The sequence below is a fragment of the Cetorhinus maximus genome, unplaced genomic scaffold, assembly GCF_964194155.1.
Source record: "Cetorhinus maximus unplaced genomic scaffold, sCetMax3.hap1.1 HAP1_SCAFFOLD_1011, whole genome shotgun sequence".
In the NCBI taxonomy this organism is placed as follows: domain Eukaryota; kingdom Metazoa; phylum Chordata; class Chondrichthyes; order Lamniformes; family Cetorhinidae; genus Cetorhinus; species Cetorhinus maximus.
This window is the reverse complement of record NW_027596953.1, coordinates 72376-100361: the sequence shown is the minus strand read 5'-3', so window position 1 is coordinate 100361 and position 27986 is coordinate 72376. Positions and strand designations below refer to the sequence as shown.

The 27986-nt window shown below is 53.1% G+C and overlaps 1 protein-coding gene across 2 annotated transcripts in view; it reads right to left on the bottom strand.

The window, feature by feature from the left end:
* LOC144675561 (calmodulin-binding transcription activator 2-like) overlaps positions 1-27986 on the bottom strand; it is a 47648-nt gene that overhangs the window by 6959 nt on the left and 12703 nt on the right. The window contains exons 3-9 of one of the 2 annotated variants that reach the window (XM_078536236.1): positions 24705-24883; positions 22160-22238; positions 20777-21080; positions 19892-20391; positions 18150-18337; positions 5099-5345; positions 2698-2769 (exon numbers count right to left, since the gene is read on the bottom strand). In XM_078536236.1, the coding sequence (XP_078392362.1) occupies positions 2698-2769; positions 5099-5345; positions 18150-18337; positions 19892-20391; positions 20777-21080; positions 22160-22238; positions 24705-24883 (1569 nt within the window). Of the gene's footprint in view, positions 1-2697; positions 2770-5098; positions 5346-18149; positions 18338-19891; positions 20392-20776; positions 21081-22159; positions 22263-24704; positions 24884-27986 lie in introns of those variants that run through there. The other variant, XM_078536235.1, reaches the window with a different exon arrangement.

Sequence of the window (27986 nt, the reverse complement as noted above, 5' to 3'; positions counted from 1 at the left end):
AGGGATTAACCCTCGGTGCATCTTTCAGAATTGAAGGGGAAACACAGTTTTTGCAAAGTAACATTTCCCGATTGTCACACCATCGAACAGAGGGTGTTAAATACCTTTCACAATCGGAGAGAAATTTCAAGCAGAGATTTTCACAAATAGGCTAATACGAATTTGCAGAGACTCAAGGTGCTGAGGACCATTGGAGGGGTGGGGGTGGCGATACAGAGTTCAGGCAAACAGTTAAAATAGCAAACAGAAGTTGTGAACCTTGAACGTTATTTTACCTTCAGTGCTATCCATGTCAGCTAGTGAAATGAAGAGAGCAGCGTTAGTGAGAGTCATGAAGAACAGCCCCACCACAGAAAGCACAGGGCAGCTCTACCAGGTCACAATGTATCTCCCCGCTCCCCACAAGCCCTTGTTCTCCTTTCACAAGCCCATTAATCCCGTCTGATTTGAGTATTCTGCCCCTTTACTTTCCGGTGACCCTATTCAGTCGATGTGTTATGCCGTGGGCTGCCCCTTGATTCGAGGATGATGTCCACTTCGGGTTGCGAGTTTCTGCCAGAGGTTTTCATATAACTGAACAGACTGACTCTCCAGCTCCAGCTCTTTGAGCACAATGCCAACATGTCCCATCAGATGGCGGGATCGGGAGTGGAGGAATTGTTTCCTGTTCTCTTCTCCTCTGCCATCACTCTGCCTTATCGTTAAAATGTGACTCAGAGCGGTGACGCAGCTTAATGGACAAGTTGTCATCATTTAAACGATTGGCAGAGAACTCCTCCCAGTTATTCGCTTCACTGGGAATATTATGTGGTTGGAATTAGATCGGGATCTGGGCGATCAGTGTCACTGTCGGGGGGTGAGCGCTGAGGGAGTGCCGCACTGTCGGAGGGTCAGTACTGAGGGAGTGCCGCACTGTCAGAGGGTCAGTACTGAGGGAGTGCCGCACTGTCGGAGGGTCAGTACTGAGGGAGTGCCGCACTGTCGGAGGGTCAGTACTGAGGGAGTGCCGCACTGTCGGAGGGTCAGTACTGAGGGAGTGCCGCACTGTCGGAGGGTCAGTACTGAGAGAGTGCCGCACTGTCGGAGGGTCAGTACTGAGGGAGTGCCGCACTGTCGGAGGGTCAGTACTGAGGGAGTGCCGCACTGTCGGAGGGTCAGTACTGAGGGAGTGCCGCACTGTCGGAGGGTCAGTACTGAGGGAGTGCCGCACTGTCGGAGGGTCAGTACTGAGGGAGTGCCGCACTGTAGGAGGGTCAGTACTGAGGGAGTGCCGCACTGTCGGAGGGTCAGTACTGAGGGAGTGCCGCACTGTCGGAGGGTCAGTACTGAGAGAGTGCCGCACTGTCGGAGGGTCAGTACTGAGGGAGTGCCGCACTGTCGGAGGGTCAGTACTGAGGGAGTGCCGCACTGTCGGAGGGTCAGTACTGAGGGAGTGCCGCACTGTCGGAGGGTCAGTACTGAGGGAGTGCCGCACTGTCGGAGGGTCAGTACTGAGGGAGTGCCGCACTGTCGGAGGGTCAGTACTGAGGGAGTGCCGCACTGTCGGAGGGTCAGTACTGAGGGAGTGCCGCACTGTCGGAGGGTCAGTACTGAGGGAGTGCCGCACTGTCGGAGGGTCAGTACTGAGGGAGTGCCGCACTGTCGGAGGGTCAGTACTGAGGGAGTGCCGCACTGTCGGAGGGTCAGTACTGAGGGAGTGCCGCACTGTCGGAGGGTCAGTACTGAGGGAGTGCCGCACTGTCGGAGGGTCAGTACTGAGGGAGTGCCGCACTGTCGGAGGGTCAGTACTGAGGGAGTGCCGCACTGTCGGAGTGCCACCTTTCGGGTGAGACGTTCAACCAAGTCTGCGCTGCTTTGGGCACCATTTCCAAGAGGAGGGATTTATCCTTCAACTAATATTGCTAAAACTGAGAATGCTGTTTGTGGGAGCTTGCTGTGCATAAATTGTCTGCAACTTTGGGATAGTCTGTAGATGTGAGAGGTGCTGGGGGTCACTTCTCATTGTGATGATTCGCACAATCTGATCCACAGTGTCACTTGGAACTGGAGACATCAGAGCGGAACTGGGAAACATACACTGTGGCCCAGCATTCTGCATTAAAGGCAAGCAAGTGTACAGGATTAAACATAAAAGCTGCACAGAACTGGAACAGACATGGGACAGCAGGACAGGGCTTGGAATGGCCATTAAAGATGATGTGGTGCATTCTACAGCCTGGTGTGTGAAGCATTTCCAGAACATTAATAAACAGTGAAAACAAGAAACTGTATTCACGTTTTTGGGGCAAGGGTCAGGAAATCCAAAGAGGCAGCAAGTCTCTCTCCCGCTGCCGACGGAGCTGTTTATCAGCATATACAGCCTGGATTATATTACCTCCAATTTAGCTTTAGGGTCACTGAACGAGACAGCAGGCAAAATACTCAAAGCTGCAGTGTCAGTGTCTACACTGCTATTTCTAATTCCTGGGGAAGTATCGTTACACGAGAATGCTTATTACAAACCAGGGTCACCAGGAAGGCTCTCCCCAAAGGGAGGGAGGAGTGGAGGATTCTCCATGAAATGGTTGTGTGTGTCTGGTGCCTTTCGTTTCCAACATTACAGGTTGACAGTGACGGTGACATGAATACCACAGCCTCACGGTAACGCACAGGCAGCGTCTACACTGGATCTAACACATGAGTCTCAGCACACTCTACCTGTTTGTACTTCCTGTAACAGCGCTGGATTACAGCTGCAGCAATCTCTTGTTGTTCCTTCAGTCTCCGACCCTGTGCAACAAGAAAAGGCTGATGGTTAGAAAATGGTTCACTTTTTTAAGCTGTGTAAAAATGTGTGTATCTATTCCTTCTCTCTGACAAAAGCAAAGTGCTGCAGATGCTGGAAATCTGAAATAAAAACCAGAACATGCTGGACTCAATGGGACTTGTAACATCTACAGAGAGGTTCAGGGCAATGATCTTTCCATTGGACTGGAAGGTCCCAGGTTAGACATACAGCCATGTGCATACAGCTGGACTGGATACAGTCCCAGCCCCCAGGTGTGCCCGGAGTTGGTGTTCAGTCCCACTGAGAAGTGCTGTTGTTGCCACTCTGGCCTGTGCTCAGTGTGATGTACATCTGGAGACAGATAATTCAGAGTTTGAAAACACTGTTGGGACCCTTCTGCGCCCATAGATATTTACAAGGTCAGTGTGCCATCACTGAATGCTCGCTCTCTCTGAACGCTCTCTCTCTCTCTCTCTCTGAACGCTCGCTCTCTCTCTGAACGCTCGCTCTCTCTCTGAACGCTCGCTCGCTCTCTCTGAACGCTCGCTCTGTCTCTCTGAACACCCGCTCTGTCTCTCTGAACACCCGCTCTCTCTCTCTGAACGCTCGCTCTCTCTCTGAACGCCCGCTCTCTCTCTGAACACCCGCTCTCTCTCTGAACGCTCGCTCTCTCTCTGAACACCCGCTCTCTCTCTGAACGCCCGCTCTCTCTCTGAACGCCCGCTCTCTCTCTGAACACCCGCTCTCTCTCTGAACGCACGCTCTCTCTCTGAACGCTCGCTCTCTCTCTGAACGCCCGCTCTCTCTCTGAACACCCGCTCTCTCTCTGAACGCTCGCTCTCTCTCTGAACGCTCGCTCTCTCTCTGAACGCTCGCTCGCTCTCTCTGAACGCTCGCTCTGTCTCTCTGAACACCCGCTCTCTCTCTCTGAACGCTCGCTCTCTCTCTGAACGCCCGCTCTCTCTCTGAACGCCCGCTCTCTCTCTGAACGCCCGCTCTCTCTCTGAACGCTCGCTCTCTCTCTGAACGCTCGCTCTCTCTCTGAACGCCCGCTCTCTCTCTGAACGCCCGCTCTCTCTCTCTGAACGCTCGCTCTCTCTCTGAACGCTCGCTCTCTCTCTGAACGCCCGCTCTCTCTGAACGCTCGCTCTATCTCTGAACGCTCGCTCTTTCTCTGAACGCTCGCTCTCTCTGAACGCTCGCTCTCTCTCTGAACGCTCGCTCTCTCTCTGAACGCTCGCTCTCTCTGAACGCTCGCTCTCTCTCTGAACACCCGCTCTCTCTCTGAACGCTCGCTCTCTCTCTGAACGCTCGCTCTCTCTCTGAACGCTCGCTCTCTCTCTGAACACTCGCTCTCTCTCTGAACACTTGCTCTCTCTCTGAACGCTCGCTCTCTCTCTGAACTACCTGCAGCTGCTGCAAAGCAATTTTCTAATCATATCACTGACCCACATGTCAAAGAACCCGAGGGACATGGAGGAAGGAGTCAGTTCACTGTCTGCTGCCTGTCAGAAGGTGCAGAACCCAAACCTAATCCTGACCCTGTTCAGGATCACAGTCAGCGCTCAGCCGAGAGTGAGAACACAGAGTGAGCACTTCTCCAATCACCAGCACATTCATATCAAGTTAAAGAGGGAAGATACATACCTTTCAGATCACATTATATCATTAGGTATTCTGCAAATTAAAATTCTGCACCAATTAATAAACAGCAGGCAGAGAAACCGATTCATAATCCCCAGAAACAGAGGTGAGTGTGAGCAAGGCAGCAGGATTAGTGATTAAGGGAGAAAAGTGATTGTAAAATATCAGTGACCAGGGGTGGGGGTGGGGGAGAGAGAGAGAGAGAGAGTGAGGAGTCGGGGAGAGGGAGTGGAAGTGTGAGTTATCAGGAGAGAGTGAGTGTGAGGGGTCGGGGGAGAGGGAGAGAGTGAATGTGAGGAGTCAGAAGAGAGGGAGAGAGAGAGTGTGATGAACCAGATGAGAGGGAGAGGGAGTGAGTAAAGAGTCGGGAGAGAGTGAGTGTGAGGAATCAGCAGAGAGGGAGTGAGTGGGTGTGAGGAGTGGGGAGAGGGAGTGAGTGAGTGTGAGGATTTAGGAGGAGAGAGTAGGTGTGAGGAATTGGGAGAGAGGGAGTGAGTGAGTGTGAGGATTTAGGAGAGGGAGAGAGAGTTTGATAGGAGCCAGGAGAGAGGGAGTGAGTGAGTGTGAGGAGTCGAGGAGGAGAGAGTAGGTGTGAGGAATTGGGAGAGAGGGAGTGAGTGGGTGTGAGGTGTCGGGGGAGAGAGAGTGAGTGTAGAATCAGTGGACGAGATGAGACCCTGGCCTTACCTTGTATTTGCGGAATGCAGTCTGAATGATCCGGGCTGCCTCGTACAGCTCTCGCTGCTCATGGTCCGAGAGGGTCAGCAGGGCAAACTCGCTCTCCATCTTCCCATTCGCCGATGCATTCAGGAAATCTGACCAATCAGTGTTGGCGGGAGTATCAACTTTCTCGAAGGTGATATCGCTGAGAGGAGAGTTGACGGGGCTGAGGCAAGGGTTTGATGGTGGGGTCAGTGGCTGACTACAGGCTGATCTGAGAAAGGTGCAAATGTTACAATCAGCAAAACTTCCAGCACCCTGTAATAATCTCAACAAGGGAGATAGTATTATTCTTCATCACAATTCAGAATGATCCAAACACTCCCAGGACAGGTACAGCACGGGGTTAGATACAGAGTAAAGCTCCCTCTACACTGTCCCCATCAAACACTCCCAGGACAGGTACAGCACGGGGTTAGATACAGAGTAAAGCTCCCTCTACACCGTCCCCATCAAACACTCCCAGGACAAGTACAGCACGGGGTTAGATACAGAGTAAAGCTCCCTCTACACTGTCCCCATCAAACACTCCCAGGGCAGGTACAGCACGGGGTTAGATACAGAGTAAAGCTCTCTCTACACTGTCCCCATCAAACACTCCCAGGGCAGGTACAGCATGGGGTTAGATACAGAGTAAAGCTCTCTCTACACTGTCCCCATCAAACACTCCCAGGACAGGTGCAGCACGGGGTTATAAACAGAGTAAAGCTCCATCTACACTGTCCCCATCAAACACTCCCAGGACAGGTACAGCACGGGGTTAGATACAGAGTAAAGCTCCCTCTACACTGTCCCCATCAAACACTCCCAGGACAAGTACAGCACGGGGTTAGATACAGAGTAAAGCTCCCTCTACACTGTCCCCATCAAACACTCCCAGGACAGGTACAGCACGGGGTTAGATACAGAGTAAAGCTCACTCTACACTGTCCCCATCAAACACTCCCAGGACAAGTACAGCACGGGGTTAGATACAGAGTAAAGCTCCCTCTACACTGTCCCCATCAAACACTCCCAGGGCAGGTACAGCACGGGGTTAGATACAGAGTAAAGCTCTCTCTACACTGTCCCCATCAAACACTCCCAGGGCAGGTACAGCATGGGGTTAGATACAGAGTAAAGCTCTCTCTACACTGTCCCCATCAAACACTCCCAGGACAGGTGCAGCACGGGGTTATAAACAGAGTAAAGCTCCATCTACACTGTCCCCGTCAAACACTCCCAGGACAGGTACAGCACGGGGTTAGATACAGAGTAAAGCTCCCTCTACACTGTCCCCATCAAACACTCCCAGGACAGGTACAGCACAGGGTTAGATACAGAGTAAAGCTCCCTCTACACTGTCCCCATCAAACACTCCCAGGACAGGTACAGCACGGGGTTAAATACAGTGAAAATCTGGATATACATGAATAAGATGACTCGAAAGGTGAACTAATAGAAGTCTTTAAAATGATAATAATGGAGTGGATGCAGGGGATGTTTCCCCTTCTGTGGGAGAGTGTAGCTGGAGGCCATCAAGATAAGATTGTTACCAAGAAATCCAGTTAGCAATTCAGAGGAAACGTCTTTACCCAGAGAGTGGTGAGAATGTGGACTTTGTTACCAAGGGCAGTGGTTGAAGTGATGAAGACAGGTGTATTTAAGGGGAAGATGGATCTTTATTTCTTTATTTGTTGATGGAATGTGGGCATCGCTGGTAAGGTCAGCATTTGTTGCCCATTCCTAATTGCCCTCGAACTGAGTGTCTTGCTAGGCCATTTCAGAGGGCAGTTCAAAGTCAACCACATTGCTGCGGGTCTGGAATCAGATGTGGACCAGACCGGGTACAAAGAACAAAGAAAAGTACAGCACAGGAACAGGCCCTTCGGCCCTCCAAGCCTGCGACGATCATATTGCCCGTCAACTAAAACATTTTGCACTTCCGGGGTCCGTATCCCTCTATTCCCATCCTATTCATATATTTGTCAAGCTGCCTCTTAAACACCACTATCGTACCTGCTTCCACCACCTCCTCTGGCAGCGAATTCCAGACACTCACTACCCTCTGCGTAAAAAACTTGCCCCGCACATCTCCTCTAAAGTTTTCTCCTCTCACCTTAAATCTATGTCCCCTAGTAATTGACTCTTCCACCCTGGGAAAAAGCTTCTGACTATCTACTCTGTCCATGCCACTCAGAATTTTGTAAACTTCTATCAAGTCGCCCCTCAATCTCCGTCGCTCTAGTGAGAACAATCCGAGTTTCTCCAACCTCTCCTCATAGCTAATAACCTCCAGACCAGGCAGCATCCTGGTAAACCTCCTCTGCACCCTCTCCAACGCCTCCATATCCTTCTGGTAATGTGGCGACCAGAATTGCACGCAATATTCCAAGTGTGGCCTAACCAAGGTTCTATGCAGCAAAGGGTAAAGGACAGAGGAGATTTTCTTCCCTTCACCACATTAGTGAACCAGGTGGGTTTTTACATGAATCGATCATAGTCTCATGGTCACAATTACTGAGACTAATTTCATACTCCAGATTTATTAATTACATTTAAATTCCACCAGCTGCCTTGGGAGGGGGTTTGAATCTCTGTCCCCAGAGTGTTCGCCTGGGGCTCTGGACAAGTCCAGTGACTTGTACACGAATGAGAAGGGAATACGATGATAGATTTAGATGAGGAAAGATGGGAGGAGGCTTGAGTGGGACATTAACCCCAGCACGGGCTGGTCAGGCTGAATGGCCAAAAGCTGCCCTGGGCTAAATCAGATGAACAGCACAGAGCCAGGTGGAAACAGGACTCTTACAGCTTAGAGCCAGGAACTGCTCACAACCAGGGAGCCACTGGGAGTGCTCGTGCTGTGCTGCACCGACAGGTTGGCAATGCTGCAGAATGCCTCAGTGTGTCCTGGAATTGAGGTTGCGTAAGAACCAACAGGGCTCAAATTGCTCAGTAAACGCTCCCTCCAGTTTACCTCGGAGGTTTGGGGGGTGGTGGCGAGGAGGGGTGTGGCTGGAGACTTGCCCTCACCCGGTCCGCACAGATCTCAGGCTGCCTGGCATGTTGTAATGAAATGGAGCGGTCAGCATGTGCGTCAGGCTGGGAATATAATACTGGTGGACAGACCACCAGAATCAGCCTCGCTTGATATGAATCCCAATGGGCAGGAAAGCAAATCATATTCAGGCTGCATCATCCTGACCTAAACTCAATGTCACCTCTACCCAGTAGCAGCAGCACTTTGTACCACGAAGATCTCCCATTAATGGACAGCGTCACATTGATCTTCAAGCGATGGTGGCCCACAACGAAGGGACACTTCTACTTAACCTTCGATATAAACAGGCAATGTTCAGCCCTTTCACTGAGGAATTAGATCTGCCCAACTGTACTGTACCCCAGAGTTACACAGTGACAGACCCGTCCCCACCAGTACTGTACCCCAGTGTTATACAGTGTCAGACCCGTCCCCACCAGTACTGTACCCCAGTGTTACACAGTGACAGACCCGTCCCCACCAGTACTGTACCCCAGTGTTACACAGTGACAGACCCGTCCCCACCAGTACTGTACCCCAGAGTTACACAGTGACAGACCCGTCCCCACCAGTACTGTACCCCAGAGTTACACAGTGACAGACCCGTCCCCACCAGTACTGTACCCCAGAGTTACACAGTGACAGACCCGTCCCCACCAGTACTGTACCCCAGTGTTATACAGTGACAGACCCATCCCCACCAGTACTGTACCCCAGTGTTATACAGTGACAGACCCGTCCCCACCAGTACTGTACCCCAGTGTTATACAGTGACAGACCCGTCCCCACCAGTACTGTACCCCAGTGTTATACAGTGACAGACCCGTCCCCACCAGTACTGTACCCCAGTGTTATACAGTGTCAGACCCGTCCCCACCAGTACTGTACCCCAGAGTTACACAGTGACAGACCCGTCCCCACCAGTACTGTACCCCAGTGTTATACAGTGACAGACCCGTCCCCACCAGTACTGTACCCCAGAGTTACACAGTGACAGACCCGTCCCCACCAGTACTGTACCCCAGTGTTATACAGTGACAGACCCGTCCCCACCAGTACTGTACCCCAGTGTTATACAGTGTCAGACCCGTCCCCACCAGTACTGTACCCCAGTGTTACACAGTGACAGACCCGTCCCCACCAGTACTGTACCCCAGTGTTACACAGTGACAGACCCGTCCCCACCAGTAATGTACCCCAGTGTTACACAGTGACAGACCCGTCCCCACCAGTACTGTACCCCAGTGTTATACAGTGTCAGACCCGTCCCCACCAGTACTGTACCCCAGTGTTACACAGTGACAGACCCGTCCCCACCAGTACTGTACCCCAGTGTTACACAGTGACAGACCCGTCCCCACCAGTAATGTACCCCAGTGTTACACAGTGACAGACCCGTCCCCACCAGTACTGTACCCCAGTGTTATACAGTGTCAGACCCGTCCCCACCAGTACTGTACCCCAGTGTTACACAGTGACAGACCCGTCCCCACCAGTACTGTACCCCAGTGCTATACAGTGACAGACCTGTCCCCACCAGTACTGTACCCCAGTGCTATACAGTGACAGACCCATCCCCACCAGTACTGTACCCCAGTGTTATACAGTGACAGACCCATCCCCACCAGTACTGTACCCCAGTGTTATACAGTGACAGACCCATCCCCACCAGTACTGTACCCCAGTGTTAGACAGCGACAGACCCATCCCCACCAGTACTGTACCCCAGTGTTATACAGTGACAGACCAGTCCCCACCAGTACTGTACCCCAGTGTTATACAGTGACAGACCTGTCCCCACCAGTACTGTACCCCGGTGTTATACAGTGACACACCCGTCCCCACCAGTACTGTACCCCAGTGTTATACAGTGACAGACCTGTCCCCACCAGTACTGTACCCCAGTGTTATACAGTGGCAAACCTGACCCCACCAGTACGGTACCCCAGTATTATACAGTGACAGACCTGTCCCCACCAGTACTGTACCCCAGTGTTATACAGTGGCAAACCTGACCCCACCAGTACTGTACCCCAGTGTTATACAATGACAGACCTGTCCCCACCAGTACTGTACCCCAGTGTTATACAGTGACTGACCTGTCCCCACCAGTACTGTACCCCAGTGTTATACAGTGACAGGGCTGTCCCCACCAGTACTGTACCCCAGTGTTATACAGTGACAGACCTGTCCCCACCAGTACTGTACCCCAGAGTTACACAGTGACAGACCCGTCCCCACCAGTACTGTACCCCAGAGTTACACAGTGACAGACCCGTCCCCACCAGTACTGTACCCCAGAGTTACACAGTGACAGACCCGTCCCCACCAGTACTGTACCCCAGAGTTACACAGTGACAGACCCGTCCCCACCAGTACTGTACCCCAGTGTTATACAGTGACAGACCCATCCCCACCAGTACTGTACCCCAGTGTTATACAGTGACAGACCCGTCCCCACCAGTACTGTACCCCAGTGTTATACAGTGACAGACCCGTCCCCACCAGTACTGTACCCCAGTGTTATACAGTGACAGACCCGTCCCCACCAGTACTGTACCCCAGTGTTATACAGTGTCAGACCCGTCCCCACCAGTACTGTACCCCAGAGTTACACAGTGACAGACCCGTCCCCACCAGTACTGTACCCCAGTGTTATACAGTGACAGACCCGTCCCCACCAGTACTGTACCCCAGAGTTACACAGTGACAGACCCGTCCCCACCAGTACTGTACCCCAGTGTTATACAGTGACAGACCCGTCCCCACCAGTACTGTACCCCAGTGTTATACAGTGTCAGACCCGTCCCCACCAGTACTGTACCCCAGTGTTACACAGTGACAGACCCGTCCCCACCAGTACTGTACCCCAGTGTTACACAGTGACAGACCCGTCCCCACCAGTAATGTACCCCAGTGTTACACAGTGACAGACCCGTCCCCACCAGTACTGTACCCCAGTGTTATACAGTGTCAGACCCGTCCCCACCAGTACTGTACCCCAGTGTTACACAGTGACAGACCCGTCCCCACCAGTACTGTACCCCAGTGTTACACAGTGACAGACCCGTCCCCACCAGTAATGTACCCCAGTGTTACACAGTGACAGACCCGTCCCCACCAGTACTGTACCCCAGTGTTATACAGTGTCAGACCCGTCCCCACCAGTACTGTACCCCAGTGTTACACAGTGACAGACCCGTCCCCACCAGTACTGTACCCCAGTGCTATACAGTGACAGACCTGTCCCCACCAGTACTGTACCCCAGTGCTATACAGTGACAGACCCATCCCCACCAGTACTGTACCCCAGTGTTATACAGTGACAGACCCATCCCCACCAGTACTGTACCCCAGTGTTATACAGTGACAGACCCATCCCCACCAGTACTGTACCCCAGTGTTAGACAGCGACAGACCCATCCCCACCAGTACTGTACCCCAGTGTTATACAGTGACAGACCAGTCCCCACCAGTACTGTACCCCAGTGTTATACAGTGACAGACCTGTCCCCACCAGTACTGTACCCCGGTGTTATACAGTGACACACCCGTCCCCACCAGTACTGTACCCCAGTGTTATACAGTGACAGACCTGTCCCCACCAGTACTGTACCCCAGTGTTATACAGTGGCAAACCTGACCCCACCAGTACGGTACCCCAGTATTATACAGTGACAGACCTGTCCCCACCAGTACTGTACCCCAGTGTTATACAGTGGCAAACCTGACCCCACCAGTACTGTACCCCAGTGTTATACAATGACAGACCTGTCCCCACCAGTACTGTACCCCAGTGTTATACAGTGACTGACCTGTCCCCACCAGTACTGTACCCCAGTGTTATACAGTGACAGGGCTGTCCCCACCAGTACTGTACCCCAGTGTTATACAGTGACAGACCTGTCCCCACCAGTACTGTACCCCAGAGTTACACAGTGACAGACCCGTCCCCACCAGTACTGTACCCCAGAGTTACACAGTGACAGACCCGTCCCCACCAGTACTGTACCCCAGAGTTACACAGTGACAGACCCGTCCCCACCAGTACTGTACCCCAGAGTTACACAGTGACAGACCCGTCCCCACCAGTACTGTACCCCAGTGTTATACAGTGACAGACCCATCCCCACCAGTACTGTACCCCAGTGTTATACAGTGACAGACCCGTCCCCACCAGTACTGTACCCCAGTGTTATACAGTGACAGACCCGTCCCCACCAGTACTGTACCCCAGTGTTATACAGTGACAGACCCGTCCCCACCAGTACTGTACCCCAGTGTTATACAGTGTCAGACCCGTCCCCACCAGTACTGTACCCCAGAGTTACACAGTGACAGACCCGTCCCCACCAGTACTGTACCCCAGTGTTATACAGTGACAGACCCGTCCCCACCAGTACTGTACCCCAGAGTTACACAGTGACAGACCCGTCCCCACCAGTACTGTACCCCAGTGTTATACAGTGACAGACCCGTCCCCACCAGTACTGTACCCCAGTGTTATACAGTGTCAGACCCGTCCCCACCAGTACTGTACCCCAGTGTTACACAGTGACAGACCCGTCCCCACCAGTACTGTACCCCAGTGTTACACAGTGACAGACACGTCCCCACCAGTAATGTACCCCAGTGTTACACAGTGACAGACCCGTCCCCACCAGTACTGTACCCCAGTGTTATACAGTGTCAGACCCGTCCCCACCAGTACTGTACCCCAGTGTTACACAGTGACAGACCCGTCCCCACCAGTACTGTACCCCAGTGTTACACAGTGACAGACCCGTCCCCACCAGTAATGTACCCCAGTGTTACACAGTGACAGACCCGTCCCCACCAGTACTGTACCCCAGTGTTATACAGTGTCAGACCCGTCCCCACCAGTACTGTACCCCAGTGTTACACAGTGACAGACCCGTCCCCACCAGTACTGTACCCCAGTGCTATACAGTGACAGACCTGTCCCCACCAGTACTGTACCCCAGTGCTATACAGTGACAGACCCATCCCCACCAGTACTGTACCCCAGTGTTATACAGTGACAGACCCATCCCCACCAGTACTGTACCCCAGTGTTATACAGTGACAGACCCATCCCCACCAGTACTGTACCCCAGTGTTAGACAGCGACAGACCCATCCCCACCAGTACTGTACCCCAGTGTTATACAGTGACAGACCAGTCCCCACCAGTACTGTACCCCAGTGTTATACAGTGACAGACCTGTCCCCACCAGTACTGTACCCCGGTGTTATACAGTGACACACCCGTCCCCACCAGTACTGTACCCCAGTGTTATACAGTGACAGACCTGTCCCCACCAGTACTGTACCCGAGTGTTATACAGTGGCAAACCTGACCCCACCAGTACGGTACCCCAGTATTATACAGTGACAGACCTGTCCCCACCAGTACTGTACCCCAGTGTTATACAGTGGCAAACCTGACCCCACCAGTACTGTACCCCAGTGTTATACAATGACAGACCTGTCCCCACCAGTACTGTACCCCAGTGTTATACAGTGACTGACCTGTCCCCACCAGTACTGTACCCCAGTGTTATACAGTGACAGGGCTGTCCCCACCAGTACTGTACCCCAGTGTTATACAGTGACAGACCTGTCCCCACCAGTACTGTATCCCAGTGTTATACAGTGACAGACCTGTCCCCACCAGTACTGTACCCCAGTGTTATACAGTGACAGACCTGTCCCCACCAGTACTGTATCCCAGTGTTATACAGTGACAGACCCATCCCCACCAGTACTGTACCCCAGTGTTATACAGTGACAGACCCATCCCCACCAGTACTGTACCCCAGTGTTATACAGTGACAGACCCGTCCCCACCAGTACTGTACCCCAGTGTTACACAGTGACAGACCCGTCCCCACCAGTAATGTACCCCAGTGTTATACAGACACAGACCCGTCCCCACCAGTACTGTACCCCAGTGTTATACAGTGACAGATCTGTCCCCACCAGTACTGTACCCCAGTGCTATACAGTGACAGACCTGTCCCCACCAGTACTGTACCCCAGTGCTATACAGTGACAGTCCCATCCCCACCAGTACTGTACCCCAGTGTTATACAGTGACAGACCCATCCCCACCAGTACTGTACCCCAGTGTTATACAGTGACAGACCCATCCCCACCAGTACTGTACCCCAGTGTTATACAGTGACAGACCCATCCCCTCCAGTACTGTACCCCAGTGTTATACAGTGACAGACCAGTCCCCACCAGTACTGTACCCCAGTGTTATACAGTGACAGACCTGTCCCCACCAGTACTGTACCCCGGTGTTATACAGTGACACACCCGTCCCCACCAGTACTGTACCCCAGTGTTATACAGTGACAGACCTGTCCCCACCAGTACTGCACCCCAGTGTTATACAGTGGCAAACCTGACCCCACCAGTACGGTACCCCAGTATTATACAGTGACAGACCTGTCCCCACCAGTACTGTACCCCAGTGTTATACAGTGGCAAACCTGACCCCACCAGTACTGTACCCCAGTGTTATACAATGACAGACCTGTCCCCACCAGTACTGTACCCCAGTGTTATACAGTGACTGACCTGTCCCCACCAGTACTGTACCCCAGTGTTATACAGTGACAGACCTGTCCCCACCAGTACTGTACCCCAGTGTTATACAGTGACAGACTCATCCCCACCAGTACTGTACCCCAGTGTTATACAGTGACAGACCCATCCCCACCAGTTCTGTACCCCAGTGTTATACAGTGACAGACCCGTCCCCACCAGTACTGTACCCCAGTGTTATACAGTGACAGACCCGTCCCCACCAGTACTGTACCCCAGTGTTATACAGTGACAGACCTGTCCCCACCAGTACTGTACCCCAGTGTTATACAGTGACAGACCCGTCCCCACCAGTACTGTAACCCAGTGTTATACAGTGACAGACTCGTCCCCACCAGTACTGTACCCCAGTGTTATACAGTGACAGACCCGTCCCCACCAGTACTGTACCCCAGTGTTATACAGTGACAGACCCGTCCCCACCAGTACTGTACCCCAGTGTTATACAGTGACAGACCCGTCCCCACCAGTACTGTACCCCAGTGTTATACAGTGACAGACTCGTCCCCACCAGTACTGTACCCCAGTGTTATACAGTGACAGACCTGTCCCCACCAGTACTGTACCCCAGTGTTATACAGTGACAGACCTGTCCCCACCAGTACTGTACCCCAGTGTTATACAGACACAGACCCGTCCCCACCAGTACTGTACCCCAGTGTTATACAGTGACAGACCCGTCCCCACCAGTACTGTACCCCAGTGTTATACAGTGACAGACCTGTCCCCACCAGTACTGTACCCCAGTGTTATACAGTGACAGACCAGTCCCCACCAGTACTGTACCCCAGTGTTATACAGTGACAGACCTGTCCCCACCAGTACTGTACCCCGGTGTTATACAGTGACACACCCGTCCCCACCAGTACTGTACCCCAGTGTTATACAGTGACAGACCTGTCCCCACCAGTACTGCACCCCAGTGTTATACAGTGGCAAACCTGACCCCACCAGTACGGTACCCCAGTATTATACAGTGACAGACCTGTCCCCACCAGTACTGTACCCCAGTGTTATACAGTGGCAAACCTGACCCCACCAGTACTGTACCCCAGTGTTATACAATGACAGACCTGTCCCCACCAGTACTGTACCCCAGTGTTATACAGTGACTGACCTGTCCCCACCAGTACTGTACCCCAGTGTTATACAGTGACAGACCTGTCCCCACCAGTACTGTACCCCAGTGTTATACAGTGACAGACTCATCCCCACCAGTACTGTACCCCAGTGTTATACAGTGACAGACCCATCCCCACCAGTACTGTACCCCAGTGTTATACAGTGACAGACCCGTCCCCACCAGTACTGTACCCCAGTGTTATACAGTGACAGACCCGTCCCCACCAGTACTGTACCCCAGTGTTATACAGTGACAGACCTGTCCCCACCAGTACTGTACCCCAGTGTTATACAGTGACAGACCCGTCCCCACCAGTACTGTAACCCAGTGTTATACAGTGACAGACCTGTCCCCACCAGTACTGTACCCCACTGTTATACAGACACAGACCCGTCCCCACCAGTACTGTACCCCAGTGTTATACAGTGACAGACTCGTCCCCACCAGTACTGTACCCCAGTGTTATACAGTGACAGACCCGTCCCCACCAGTACTGTACCCCAGTGTTATACAGTGACAGACCCGTCCCCACCAGTACTGTACCCCAGTGTTATACAGTGACAGACCCGTCCCCACCAGTACTGTACCCCAGTGTTATACAGTGACAGACTCGTCCCCACCAGTACTGTACCCCAGTGTTATACAGTGACAGACCCGTCCCCACCAGTACTGTACCCCAGTGTTATACAGTGACAGACCCGTCCCCACCAGTACTGTACCCCAGTGTTATACAGTGACAGACCCGTCCCCACCAGTACTGTACCCCAGTGTTATACAGTGACAGACTCGTCCCCACCAGTACTGTACCCCAGTGTTATACAGTGACAGACCTGTCCCCACCAGTACTGTACCCCAGTGTTATACAGTGACAGACCTGTCCCCACCAGTACTGTACCCCAGTGTTATACAGACACAGACCCGTCCCCACCAGTACTGTACCCCAGTGTTATACAGTGACAGACCCGTCCCCACCAGTACTGTACCCCAGTGTTATACAGTGACAGACCCGTCCCCACCAGTACTGTACCCCAGTGTTATACAGTGACAGACCTGTCCCCACCAGTACTGTACCCCAGTGTTATACAGTGACAGACCTGTCCCCACCAGTACTGTACCCCAGTGTTATACAGTGACAGACCTGTCCCCACCAGTACTGTACCCCAGTGTTATACAGACACAGACCCGTCCCCACCAGTACTGTACCCCAGTGTTATACAGTGACAGACCTGTCCCCACCAGTACTGTACCCCACTGTTATACAGACACAGACCCGTCCCCACCAGTACTGTACCCCAGTGTTATACAGTGACAGACCCGTCCCCACCAGTACTGTACCCCAGTGTTATATAGTGACAGATCCTTCCCAACAAGAATGGAAATCCTACTATTTGCTCTCCATGGCCACCAAATACAATATCAACGTGTCGTTTAGAACGGGAATGAGAATATGGGACAAAACCAAATCCAGGCAACGTGACAAAGTTTCATCATCACCCCATCCCAGCAATCCCCATCAGATCCCCCGTCCCAGCAATCCCCATCAGATCCCCTGTCCCAGTGATCCCCATCAGATCCCCCGTCCCAGTGATCCCCATCAGATCCCCCGTCCCAGTGATCCCCATCAGATCCCCCGTCCTAGTGATCCCCATCAGATCCCCTGTCCCAGTGATCCCCATCAGATCCCCTGTCCCAGCAATCCCCATCAGATCCCTGTCCCAGTGATCCCCATCAGATCCCCTGTCCCAGCAATCCCCATCAGATCCCCCGTCCCAGCAATCCCCATCAGATCCCTGTCCCAGTGATCCCCATCAGATCCCCTGTCCCAGCAATCCCCATCAGATCCCTGTCCCAGCAATCCCCATCAGATCCCCTGTCCCAGCAATCCCCATCAGATCCCCTGTCCCAGCAATCCCCATCAGATCCCCTGTCCCAGCGATCCCCATCAGATCCCCTGTCCCAGTGATCCCCATCAGATCCCCTGTCCCAGCAATCCCCATCAGATCCCCTGTCCCAGTGATCCCCATCAGATCCCCTGTCCCAGTGATCCCCATCAGATCCATCGTACCAGTGATCCCCATCAGATCCCCTGTCTCAGTGATCCCCATAAGATCCCCTGTCTCAGTGATCCCCATCAGATCCCCTGTCTCAGTGATCCCCATCAGATCCCCTGTAGAAACAGCCTCATGTTTGACAATGGCTGGAAGGTCTCAGGGGAACCTGTCCAAGGTGCGGGTGCTTGCTGTGCTATCCAGGGGTTACCTGTGCTGAGAGAAGTTAGGCAGCTGGTCGACATTCTCCAGGTAGCTTGCGAGCCAGCTCATGGTATTGCTGATGGCCACACTGTCCTGCCGCTCTTTCAGAGGTGTGTCCGCTGTGTTAAAATCTTCCTGTTTGATACGTTCTGGAGTGGCATCGATAATCTGTTCAGCCAAAGTAATCATATCCACCTGGTGGGAGAGGAGGTGGAGGACAAGAGGTTTCAGATCAGAAAACGATAACTGGACCATCTTGTGGAGTAAGAGGGGAAGATCAGATTCAAGCCACCATTACAAAGCAGCAACTTGTGCTCAAGATTTTAACATCCTGTTTCTTTTAAAATTATTCATGGGACGAGTGTCACCGGCAAGGGCAGCGTTTCTCTGCTCACCCCTAATTCCTTCACTGTCGCTGGGTCAAAATCCTGGAGCTCCCTCCCTAACAGCACGGTGGGTGTACCTACACCACAGGGACTGCAGCGGCTGAAGAAGGCAGCTCACCCCCACCTTCTCAAGGGGCAATTAGGAATGGGCAATAAATGCTGGGCCCAGCCAGCGACGCCCACGCCCTAGAAAGAATTTTTTTTAAACACTGCCCCTTGAGAAGGTGGTGGTGAGCTGCCTTCTTGAGCCGCTGCAGTCCCTGTGGTGTAGGTACACCCACTGTGCTGTTAGGGAGGGAGTTCCAGGATTTTGACCCAGCGACAGTGAAGGAACGGCCGATATATTTCCAAGTCAGGATGGTGAGTGACTTGGAGGGGAACTTCCAGGTGGTGGTGTTCCCATGTGTCTGCTGCCCTTGTCCTTCTAGATGGTAGTGATCGTGGGTTTGGAAGGTATTGTCGAAGAAGCCTTGGTGAGTTGCTGCAGTGCATCTTGTAGATGGTACACACACTGCTGCTACTGTGCGTCGGTGGTGGAGGGAGTGAATGTTTGTGGATGTGGTGCCAATCAAGCGGGGCTGCTTTGTCCTGGACAGTGTCAAGCTTCTTGAGTGTTGTGGGAGCTGCACTCATCCAGGCAAGTGGAGAGTATTCCATCACACTCCTGACTTGTGCCTTGTAGATGGTGGACAGGCTTTGGGGAGTCAGGAGGTGAGTTACTCGCTGCAGGATTCCCAGCCTCTGACCTGCTCTTGTAGCCACAGTATTTATATGGCTACTCCAGTTCAGTTCTGGTCAATGGTAACCCCCAGGATGTTGATAGTGGGGGATTCAGTGATGGTAATGCCATTGAACGTCAAGGGGCAGTGGTTAGATTCTCTCTTGTTAGAGGTGGTCATTGCCTGACATGTTGCATGAATATTATTTCACAGAAGGGGTGGGGGAAGGGGAACTAATGGACACCAATGAAGAGTTTGGGTTCAGAAGGTCAGGGAGATAATCTTTGACAGATGTTTCCAAGCCAGTGGTTGACCAGCGCGGTTAATGGGTTTAGGGAGATTCCCCAAGTGCACGGGTGGGATTGTTAAATGCTCCAACAGCAAGCTGGCCAATCACAAGGTCAAAGAGACGCAAGGTTGGAGAAGCTGAGGTGGACCGAACTCTTACACTGATCTATAAATGAGAAGAACTTTGCTATGAATGTTCTGGGAGACGGGGAACAAGTGGAGGTTTCCAGAGAAAGCAACAAACAGGACTGGATCTAGGGGCAGGGGTTAGGGTTAGGGTTAGAGTGGAGCTGGTGAGGATAGCGGGGAGAGCACAGGGAGTTGATGGTTGGATAGTTGATAGCTTTCTCTTTCACCTGTAATACGTCGACTGAGGGCAAGAACTCTTCGTTCTCGACATTTTCACTGAAGTGTAGGAGTTCAGTCTCCATGGAATCTCTGTCTGTTGCCATAGCAAACTGCCTCGTTCTGTTAGTCACTAAAGTAGCCTCGTAGTCCAGGAAGAAGTGCGATTCTGCAGTGCCGCCATTCGGTGTTTTGCGAGGCTCTCTGTCCTCATGCAGGTACCACAGGTTCCCAGGTTTATCCTTACTTTCTGCAACCCCGGAGTTCTCAATGCAAAGGGCTGTCCTGTCATGATCCCTTGGGGCAGAGGACATGGTGGTGAGAGCTGCCTGTTGCTGGGGCTCACAGACCTCCATCGCAATATCCCTCTCAGCTGGAGGGCAGAGTTCGGGGCTGGTCACTGGCGTGTCTCTGTGCACAGAGCCACTGGAGTACGCAGAGGTGACTGACAGAGGCCCTGAGCCTTCCGACAATGAGGATGGAGATGAGTTACTGCTCACGGTGCTCAGGCCTGTGTGGAAAGGATAAAAGGCAGATTATGAACAAAGATAACAAGCAGGGCTACCAGCTGGGAACTGTAAACGTACACGCCAGTTTTTACAAAAATCTGACTTTGAATCTCTGCTTTCTGCTGTAAAATACAGCGTCAGGAAGCGAAATGGGAAGTCTATCTTTGTGCAGTCCCAAATCAGAGGCTTGACCTTGCTGTGTGGAACTCTGTGTCCCACGGTTCGATAGTTCAGTGCCTCAATACACCCAACAGAAATTTAATCCAGAACGTGCAAAGATGAACTAATTAACCCTGGGTCCAGTGCAGAACCAGACAAGGTGTCCACTCCACCGACAGAGCAGGGCTTTAGAGAAGGCAGACAGAGAGTTGGAAAGTACGCCTGTACCTGTATCTGGGCTCATTGACAGGGGTGATGGGGCCTTGCCCGCTTCAGGACTGCTGCCCATCCACAGCTGCCAGTTTGTGTCTGTTCCGTCGATGTCAGGGAGCCTGGCCCTCAGTGAGCTCCCATGGACCTGACTGTCCTGCCTCTGCAGCTCCTCCAGACACACAGCCAGCCTCACGTGACCACGGGAACGGGCCACGTGCAAAGGGAGGCGTCCCAACGAATCCGGGATGGCAAGGGCTTGGCTGTTCCATCCGTAGAGGGTAACAGCTGCTTCCACATGCCCCAACGCACAGGCCCACATCTGTGGAAATATAAACAAGGCCAGTGGCTATTCAACTAGAGAGGAACAACCTTCAAGTCACACTCCAATACATTCTGCAATCACGCTTTCAGCTCACCCGTTCCTCTGCTGTCTGTGTCCCAACTTGCACCAAATGCCACTCACCTAATACCCTCACTGCTCATCGATCTCCATCGGCTCCCACTCTGGCCAAGTCTTGATTTTTAAAAATGTTATCCTTGTTTTCAAATGCCTCCACAACCCCGCACCCCCTCCCCATCTCTCTAACTTCCTCTGGCTGTAAAACCCTCCGAGATCTCTGTACCCTCCTCCAATTCTGGCCCCTTGACCATCCCCCGATTCCCATCGCTCCACCATCGGCGGCTGGGCCTTCAGCTGCCTGGGGGCCCCGAGCTCTGGAATTCCCTCCCTAAACCTCTCCGTCTCTCTTGCTCTTCTCCTTCGGGATGTTTCCTCAAACCTCTCTGACCGAGCTTCTGGTCACCTGTCTGAGGATCCCCTGACGTGGCTCATTGAGACATTTTCCAGGAAAGGGGTCTTGGTGACTGATGTGTGCCGTCCATTCCCGATCAGTTTGGTTTCTTCCCCCTCCCCAGTTTCCACGGGCACCATTCTTCACCCTGCTGGTGACCTGGACTGATTCCTGGTCCCCAGTTTCACTGATGTCCACACACGGAGTTTCCAGTAAAACTGAGACCAGCTGCTGCCTGGTTGTGAGCAGCTGTTTTAGCAAAGACCCAGGGCTCGGAGCCTCTGCCCCTGCCAGCCAGAGGACCACAGGCTGCTCTCTCATCACAGAGAGACGACTGGTGGTACGTTTAACCCCAGGGTCACCACACCTCAGGCCAGGGGCGAAGTTGAGAGGTGAGGCGGTAAGTTGAACCCACACTGTTTGCATCACAAACCAGCCATCCAGCCAACTGAGCTAACCGATTTATTTAAGTGGGTGAAGGACCTCCTCTGCCAGGCGTGAGCTGTCTACCACTCCCGGCAGCTCCTCCTGTCCGTCACCCACTTAAATAAACTCAACACCAGCCAGGAGTTTTGCCAATTATTTCCCAGGAATTGACAGGACTCACCAGAGGGGTACACGAGAAATGGTCAACGTTCAGGGGATCCACCTCCTGCTCCAGATCCAAACTTTCTGCATTTACCATCCTGCAGGATTAGAAAACATGGTAAATATTACAACCAAAACCTCAAATCCAAGAAAACATGGTTTCACCAAGGCAAGCCACTTCCTGCCTGGTATGGTTACATTTATCACCATATTACTGCACCGAGGGACGGGCGCTGGGTGTAACCGGGGCTGTGATTACTGCACCGAGGGACGGGCGCTGAGTGTAACCGGGGCTGTGATTACTGCACCGAGGGATGGGCGCTGAGTGTAACCGGGGCTGTGATTACAGCACCGAGAGAGAGGCGCTGGGTGTAACCGGGGCTGTGATTACAGCACCGAGGGAGAGGCGCTGGGTGTAACCGGGGCTGTGATTACTGCGCTGAGGGAGGGGCGCTGGGTGTAACCGGGGCTGTGATTACAGCACCGAGGGAGAGGCGCTGGGTGTAACCGGGGCTGTGATTACTGCGCCGAGGGAGAGGCGCTGGGTGTAACCGGGGCTGTGATTACAGCACCGAGGGAGAGGCGCTGGGTGTAACCGGGGCTGTGATTAGAGCACCGAGGGAGAGGCGCTGGGTGTAACCGGGGCTGTGATTACAGCACCGAGGGAGAGGCGCTGGGTGTAACCGGGGCTGTGATTACAGCACCGAGGGACGGGCGCTGGGTGTAACCGGGGCTGTAATTACAGCACCGAGGGAGAGGCGCTGGGTGTAACCGGGGCTGTGATTACTGCACCGAGGGAGAGGCGCTGGGTGTAACCGGGGCTGTGATTACTGCACCGAGGGAGAGGCGCTGGGTGTAACCGGGGCTGTGATTACAGCACCGAGGGAGAGGCGCTGGGTGTAACCGGGGCTGTGATTACAGCACCGAGGGAGAGGCGCTGGGTGTAACCGGGGCTGTGATTACAGCACCGAGGGAGAGGCGCTGGGTGTAACCGGGGCTGTGATTACAGCACCGAGGGAGAGGCGCTGGGTGTAACCGGGGCTGTGATTACAGCACCGAGGGAGAGGCGCTGGGTGTAACCGGGGCTGTGATTACTGCGCCGAGGGAGGGGCGCTGGGTGTAACCGGGGCTGTGATTACAGCACCGAGGGAGAGGCGCTGGGTGTAACCAGGGCTGTGATTACTGCGCCGAGGGAGAGGCGCTGGGTGTAACCGGGGCTGTGATTACAGCACCGAGGGAGAGGCGCTGGGTGTAACCGGGGCTGTGATTACAGCACCGAGGGACGGGCGCTGGGTGTAACCGGGGCTGTGATTACAGGACCGAGGGACGGGCGCTGGGTGTAACCGGGGCTGTGATTACAGGACCGAGGGACGGGCGCTGGGTGTAACCGGGGCTGTGATTACTGCACCGAGGGAGAGGCGCTGGGTGTAACCGGGGCTGTGATTACTGCACCGAGGGAGAGGCGCTGGGTGTAACCGGGGCTGTGATTACTGCACCGAGGGAGAGGCGCTGGGTGTAACCGGGGCTGTAATTACAGCACCGAGGGAGAGGCGCTGGGTGTAACCGGGGCTGTGATTACTGCACCGAGAGAGAGGCGCTGGGTGTAACCGGGACTGTAATTACAGCACCGAGGGAGAGGCGCTGGGTGTAACCGGGGCTGTGATTACTGCACCGAGGGAGAGGCGCTGGGTGTAACCGGGGCTGTGATTACAGCACCGAGGGAGAGGCGCTGGGTGTAACCGGGGCTGTAATTACAGCACCGAGGGAGAGGCGCTGGGTGTAACCGGGGCTGTGATTACTGCACCGAGGGAGAGGCGCTGGGTGTAACCGGGGCTGTGATTACAGCACCGAGGGACGGGCGCTGGGTGTAACCGGGGCTGTGATTACAGCACCGAGGGACGGGCGCTGGGTGTAACCGGGGCTGTGATTACAGGACCGAGGGACGGGCGCTGGGTGTAACCGGGGCTGTGATTACTGCACCGAGAGAGAGGCGCTGGGTGTAACCGGGGCTGTAATTACAGCACCGAGGGAGAGGCGCTGGGTGTAACCGGGGCTGTGATTACTGCACCGAGGGAGAGGCGCTGGGTGTAACCGGGACTGTAATTACAGCACCGAGGGAGAGGCGCTGGGTGTAACCGGGGCTGTGATTACTGCACCGAGGGAGAGGCGCTGGGTGTAACCGGGGCTGTAATTACAGCACCGAGGGAGAGGCGCTGGGTGTAACCGGGGCTGTGATTACTGCACCGAGGGAGAGGCGCTGGGTGTAACCGGGGCTGTAATTACAGCACCGAGGGAGAGGCGCTGGGTGTAACCGGGGCTGTGATTACTGCACCGAGGGAGAGGCGCTGGGTGTAACCGGGGCTGTGATTACTGCACCGAGGGAGAGGCGCTGGGTGTAACCGGGGCTGTGATTACTGCACCGAGGGACGGGCGCTGGGTGTAACCGGGGCTGTGATTACTGCACCGAGGGACGGGCGCTGGGTGTAACCGGGGCTGTGATTACTGCACCGAGGGACGGGCGCTGGGTGTAACCGGGGCTGTGATTACAGTATCAAGGTGCTTGCCTCCATTTGATGAGGGTCTGAATGAGCCGGCCATATCCCTGTGCAGCAGCGAGGTGCAGTAGTGTCATGCCACGGAAACTGATGCCATGAATGAGGCGCTCAGAGCGGAGCCAACAGGAGCGGGACATCATGGTCTCACAGACAGCAATGATTCGCTCCTCAAACGAGTCTGAAGAGGCCTGTGGAGGGAAGAGAAACACACGCTACACAATTGTTCTGATTCTGAGGGGGTTTGACAGGGTAGATGTTGAGAAGATGTTTCCGCTAGTGGGGGAATCTCGAACTAGGGGACATAGTTACAGAATAAGGAGAAACTCATTTAAAACTGAGATGTGAAGGAGTTTCTTCTCTCAGAGGGTAGTGAATGTCTGGAATTCTCTACCTCAGAGAGTCGTGGAGGCTAGATCACTGAAAGTATTTAAAGAGGAGGTAGATAGATTTGTGAACGATCAGGGAGTTGAGGGCTATGAGGAGCTGGCATGAAAGAGGAGTGAGGCCTGGGGCAGATCAGCCATGATCTTATTGAACGGCGGGGCAGGGTAGAGGGGCCGAATGGCCTACTCCTGCTCCTATTTCTAATGTTCACATGAAGACAATTTGCTTTCAATCTGTGGGAAGGCGATGTTAGCACACAGTTTCGATGTCAGAGTCCTTGAAGAGAAAGGAGTCCATGAGATACTCAAACCCTTTGAGTGTTCTTTGCTGAATGAGTTAGAAGGGGCAGTTTTGGAGCCATCCCTGGCTTGGCCTTTGCTAGCATCTGTGACACCGTCAAGGATAGGAAGAGCAGCCAGGTTTCCTGCTCCCCATCTCGATCCTCACAGCCCATTCTCACACCTGTGAAAGTCAAGTTCAGCTCGATTGAGAGGCCCATCGACATGACACCCACAGGTGGAACAGCAGCCATGGATCTGAAGCCTAGCAGGTGCTCAACACCATCAGAGGGGACGATGTCCAGCTCCTCAATCTAATCCGACTGTACAAGCCACATTCTCAGCGACAAGCCCCTGCTGAGTTCAATGGCTGAGTCTCTCTAACTGCAAAACTGACAAGCAGAAGCTGGACAAGCAGTTGGATCAGCTCCTCTCAGCCTCACACAGACTTTCCTTAGAAAGGAAAGATAGTCAGAGAGTAAACAGAAAGGGGAGGCCTGCATTTCTATAGCACCTTTCACATCCTCAGAAGATGAAGCTCATTCACACTTGTCACGTTATTGCTCCCACCAATAATCATCCCTTAACCAACGTGATAATTGCTGACAAAGGCGAATGAGCTCGATGCACAAGTGCAAGGACCCTCACTGCTACACAACCCTTTCCATGGCCATTACCTTTGTGTCAAGTGATGGGAGTTAACTGATTAGAAACTGCTGCAACAACAGCAACGTTTAATAACTCCCAGAGCTGGTGGCTCTGTTGCTTCTCTACATGTGGCGTAACAAACAAAATCACAACAGAATTGGTCCTGATGTCCAGGGAGGATTTAGTCATCGCTGGTCTCAGCTGGACACTATGACAGAGTTAGGACACACGTACACAGAGAGGTAATAGCAGCATGGTGAGCATCTAGAATAGTGGAATGGGACAGGCAAGGGAGAACAGACAAGTCAGAGTGAGAAAGAGCCAGCATCAAGGAGCAGACACAGAACGAAGACCTGTGGACTTGGGCATAGAGAGAGGTTGAACATGGGAACAGGAGGAGCTGCTCTGTAGTGGCTAATCTGTGACCTAACCCCACCTTACTGACCTTTGCCCCAGATCCCACAATCCCTCCGGATAACAAAAAAATGATCAATTTCAGATTTAAAATTAACACTTGATCCAGGATCAGTTGCCGTTTGCAGAAAGGTTCCAAACTGCTGCCAGATTTTTGTGTGTAAAAGCGTTTCCTCATTTCACTCCTGAACAGTCTGCCTCTCATTATCAAGCCCAAACTCCACAACCAGTGGAAACAGTTTCTCTCTATCAATCCTGTCTGCTTCCCTCAGTATCTCAAAAACTTGGATCAAACCACCTCTTAACCTTTGAAATTGCAGGGAATGCAGTCTCTAGTTCATGTTTAATCTCTCCTTGTAATTTAACTCTTGGAGTCCAGGTATCATACTGGTCAATGTGCGCCGCACTCTCTCTAGGAGCAGTATATCCTTCCTAGGCCAGAGATACAGACAGCAAGAGGAGACACTCAGATGTCAGATGAGAAGTTGGAAGCAGGTCGAACATTTTCCACTAACCACAAATGGAAAAAATGAAATCCATGTTGCCTCACAAACATATTTACTCCCCATGGAACCATTTCTCTTGGCTCAGTGTGTGACAGGAGATAAACAGTCACTTTGATCCTACTTTACAAACCCTTGACTTAATCACCTTCCTTCAACAACCTTGACAGAAATAGCTGGGAGATAATATATAATCAGCACCCCCCCCCCTCTGGACATGCAGCGTGGCTGGGAGATAATATATAATCAGCACCCCCCCCCCTCTGGACATGCAGCGTGGCTGGGAGATAATATATAATCAGCACCCCCCCCCCTCTGGACATGCAGCGTGGCTGGGAGATAATATATAATCAGCAACCCCCCCCCCCCGACCCCCCCACTCCGGACATGCAGCGTGGCTGGTAGATAATATATAAGCAGCACTCCCCCCCCCTCTGGACATGCAGCATGGCTGGGAGATAATATATAAGCAGCACCCCCACCCCCCAACCCCAGACGCGCAGCATGGCTTCAGCATATCTAAAATTAACAAGGATGCAAGGCTCAAAGCGAGTTTAAATTGCTTAACTGACTAAAGCTCTATTTGCACAGTCAAATATAGAAACAAAGATCGAGGCTTTAGGTGTCAGCAACGTCAAGGGTGTACAAGATGGACGTCATTCTCCAAGATATTTTAAAGCTGTCACTACACATCATTCACTCTTTCTCCTTGTCCTTTGGCATAGTGCAAACCAGTTGCTTCTTCCATCTGCTGTTCACATCCCACTCTGCAGCCTTTCTCCAGGTCTGCTCTGCACCGACCCCCACTCTCCCTCTCCGCCCATCCTCCCTCCCAACTCTCCCCGTCTCCCACCCATTCTCCACCCCCCAACTCTCCCCACCTCCCACCCATTCTCCACCCCCCAACTCTCCCCGTCTCCCACCCATTCTCCACCCCCCAACTCTCCCCACCTCCCACCCATTCTCCCCCCCACAACACTCCCCGTCTCCCACCCATTCTCCCCCCCACAACACTCCCCGTCTCCCACCCATTCTCCACCCCCCAACTCTCCCCGTCTCCCACC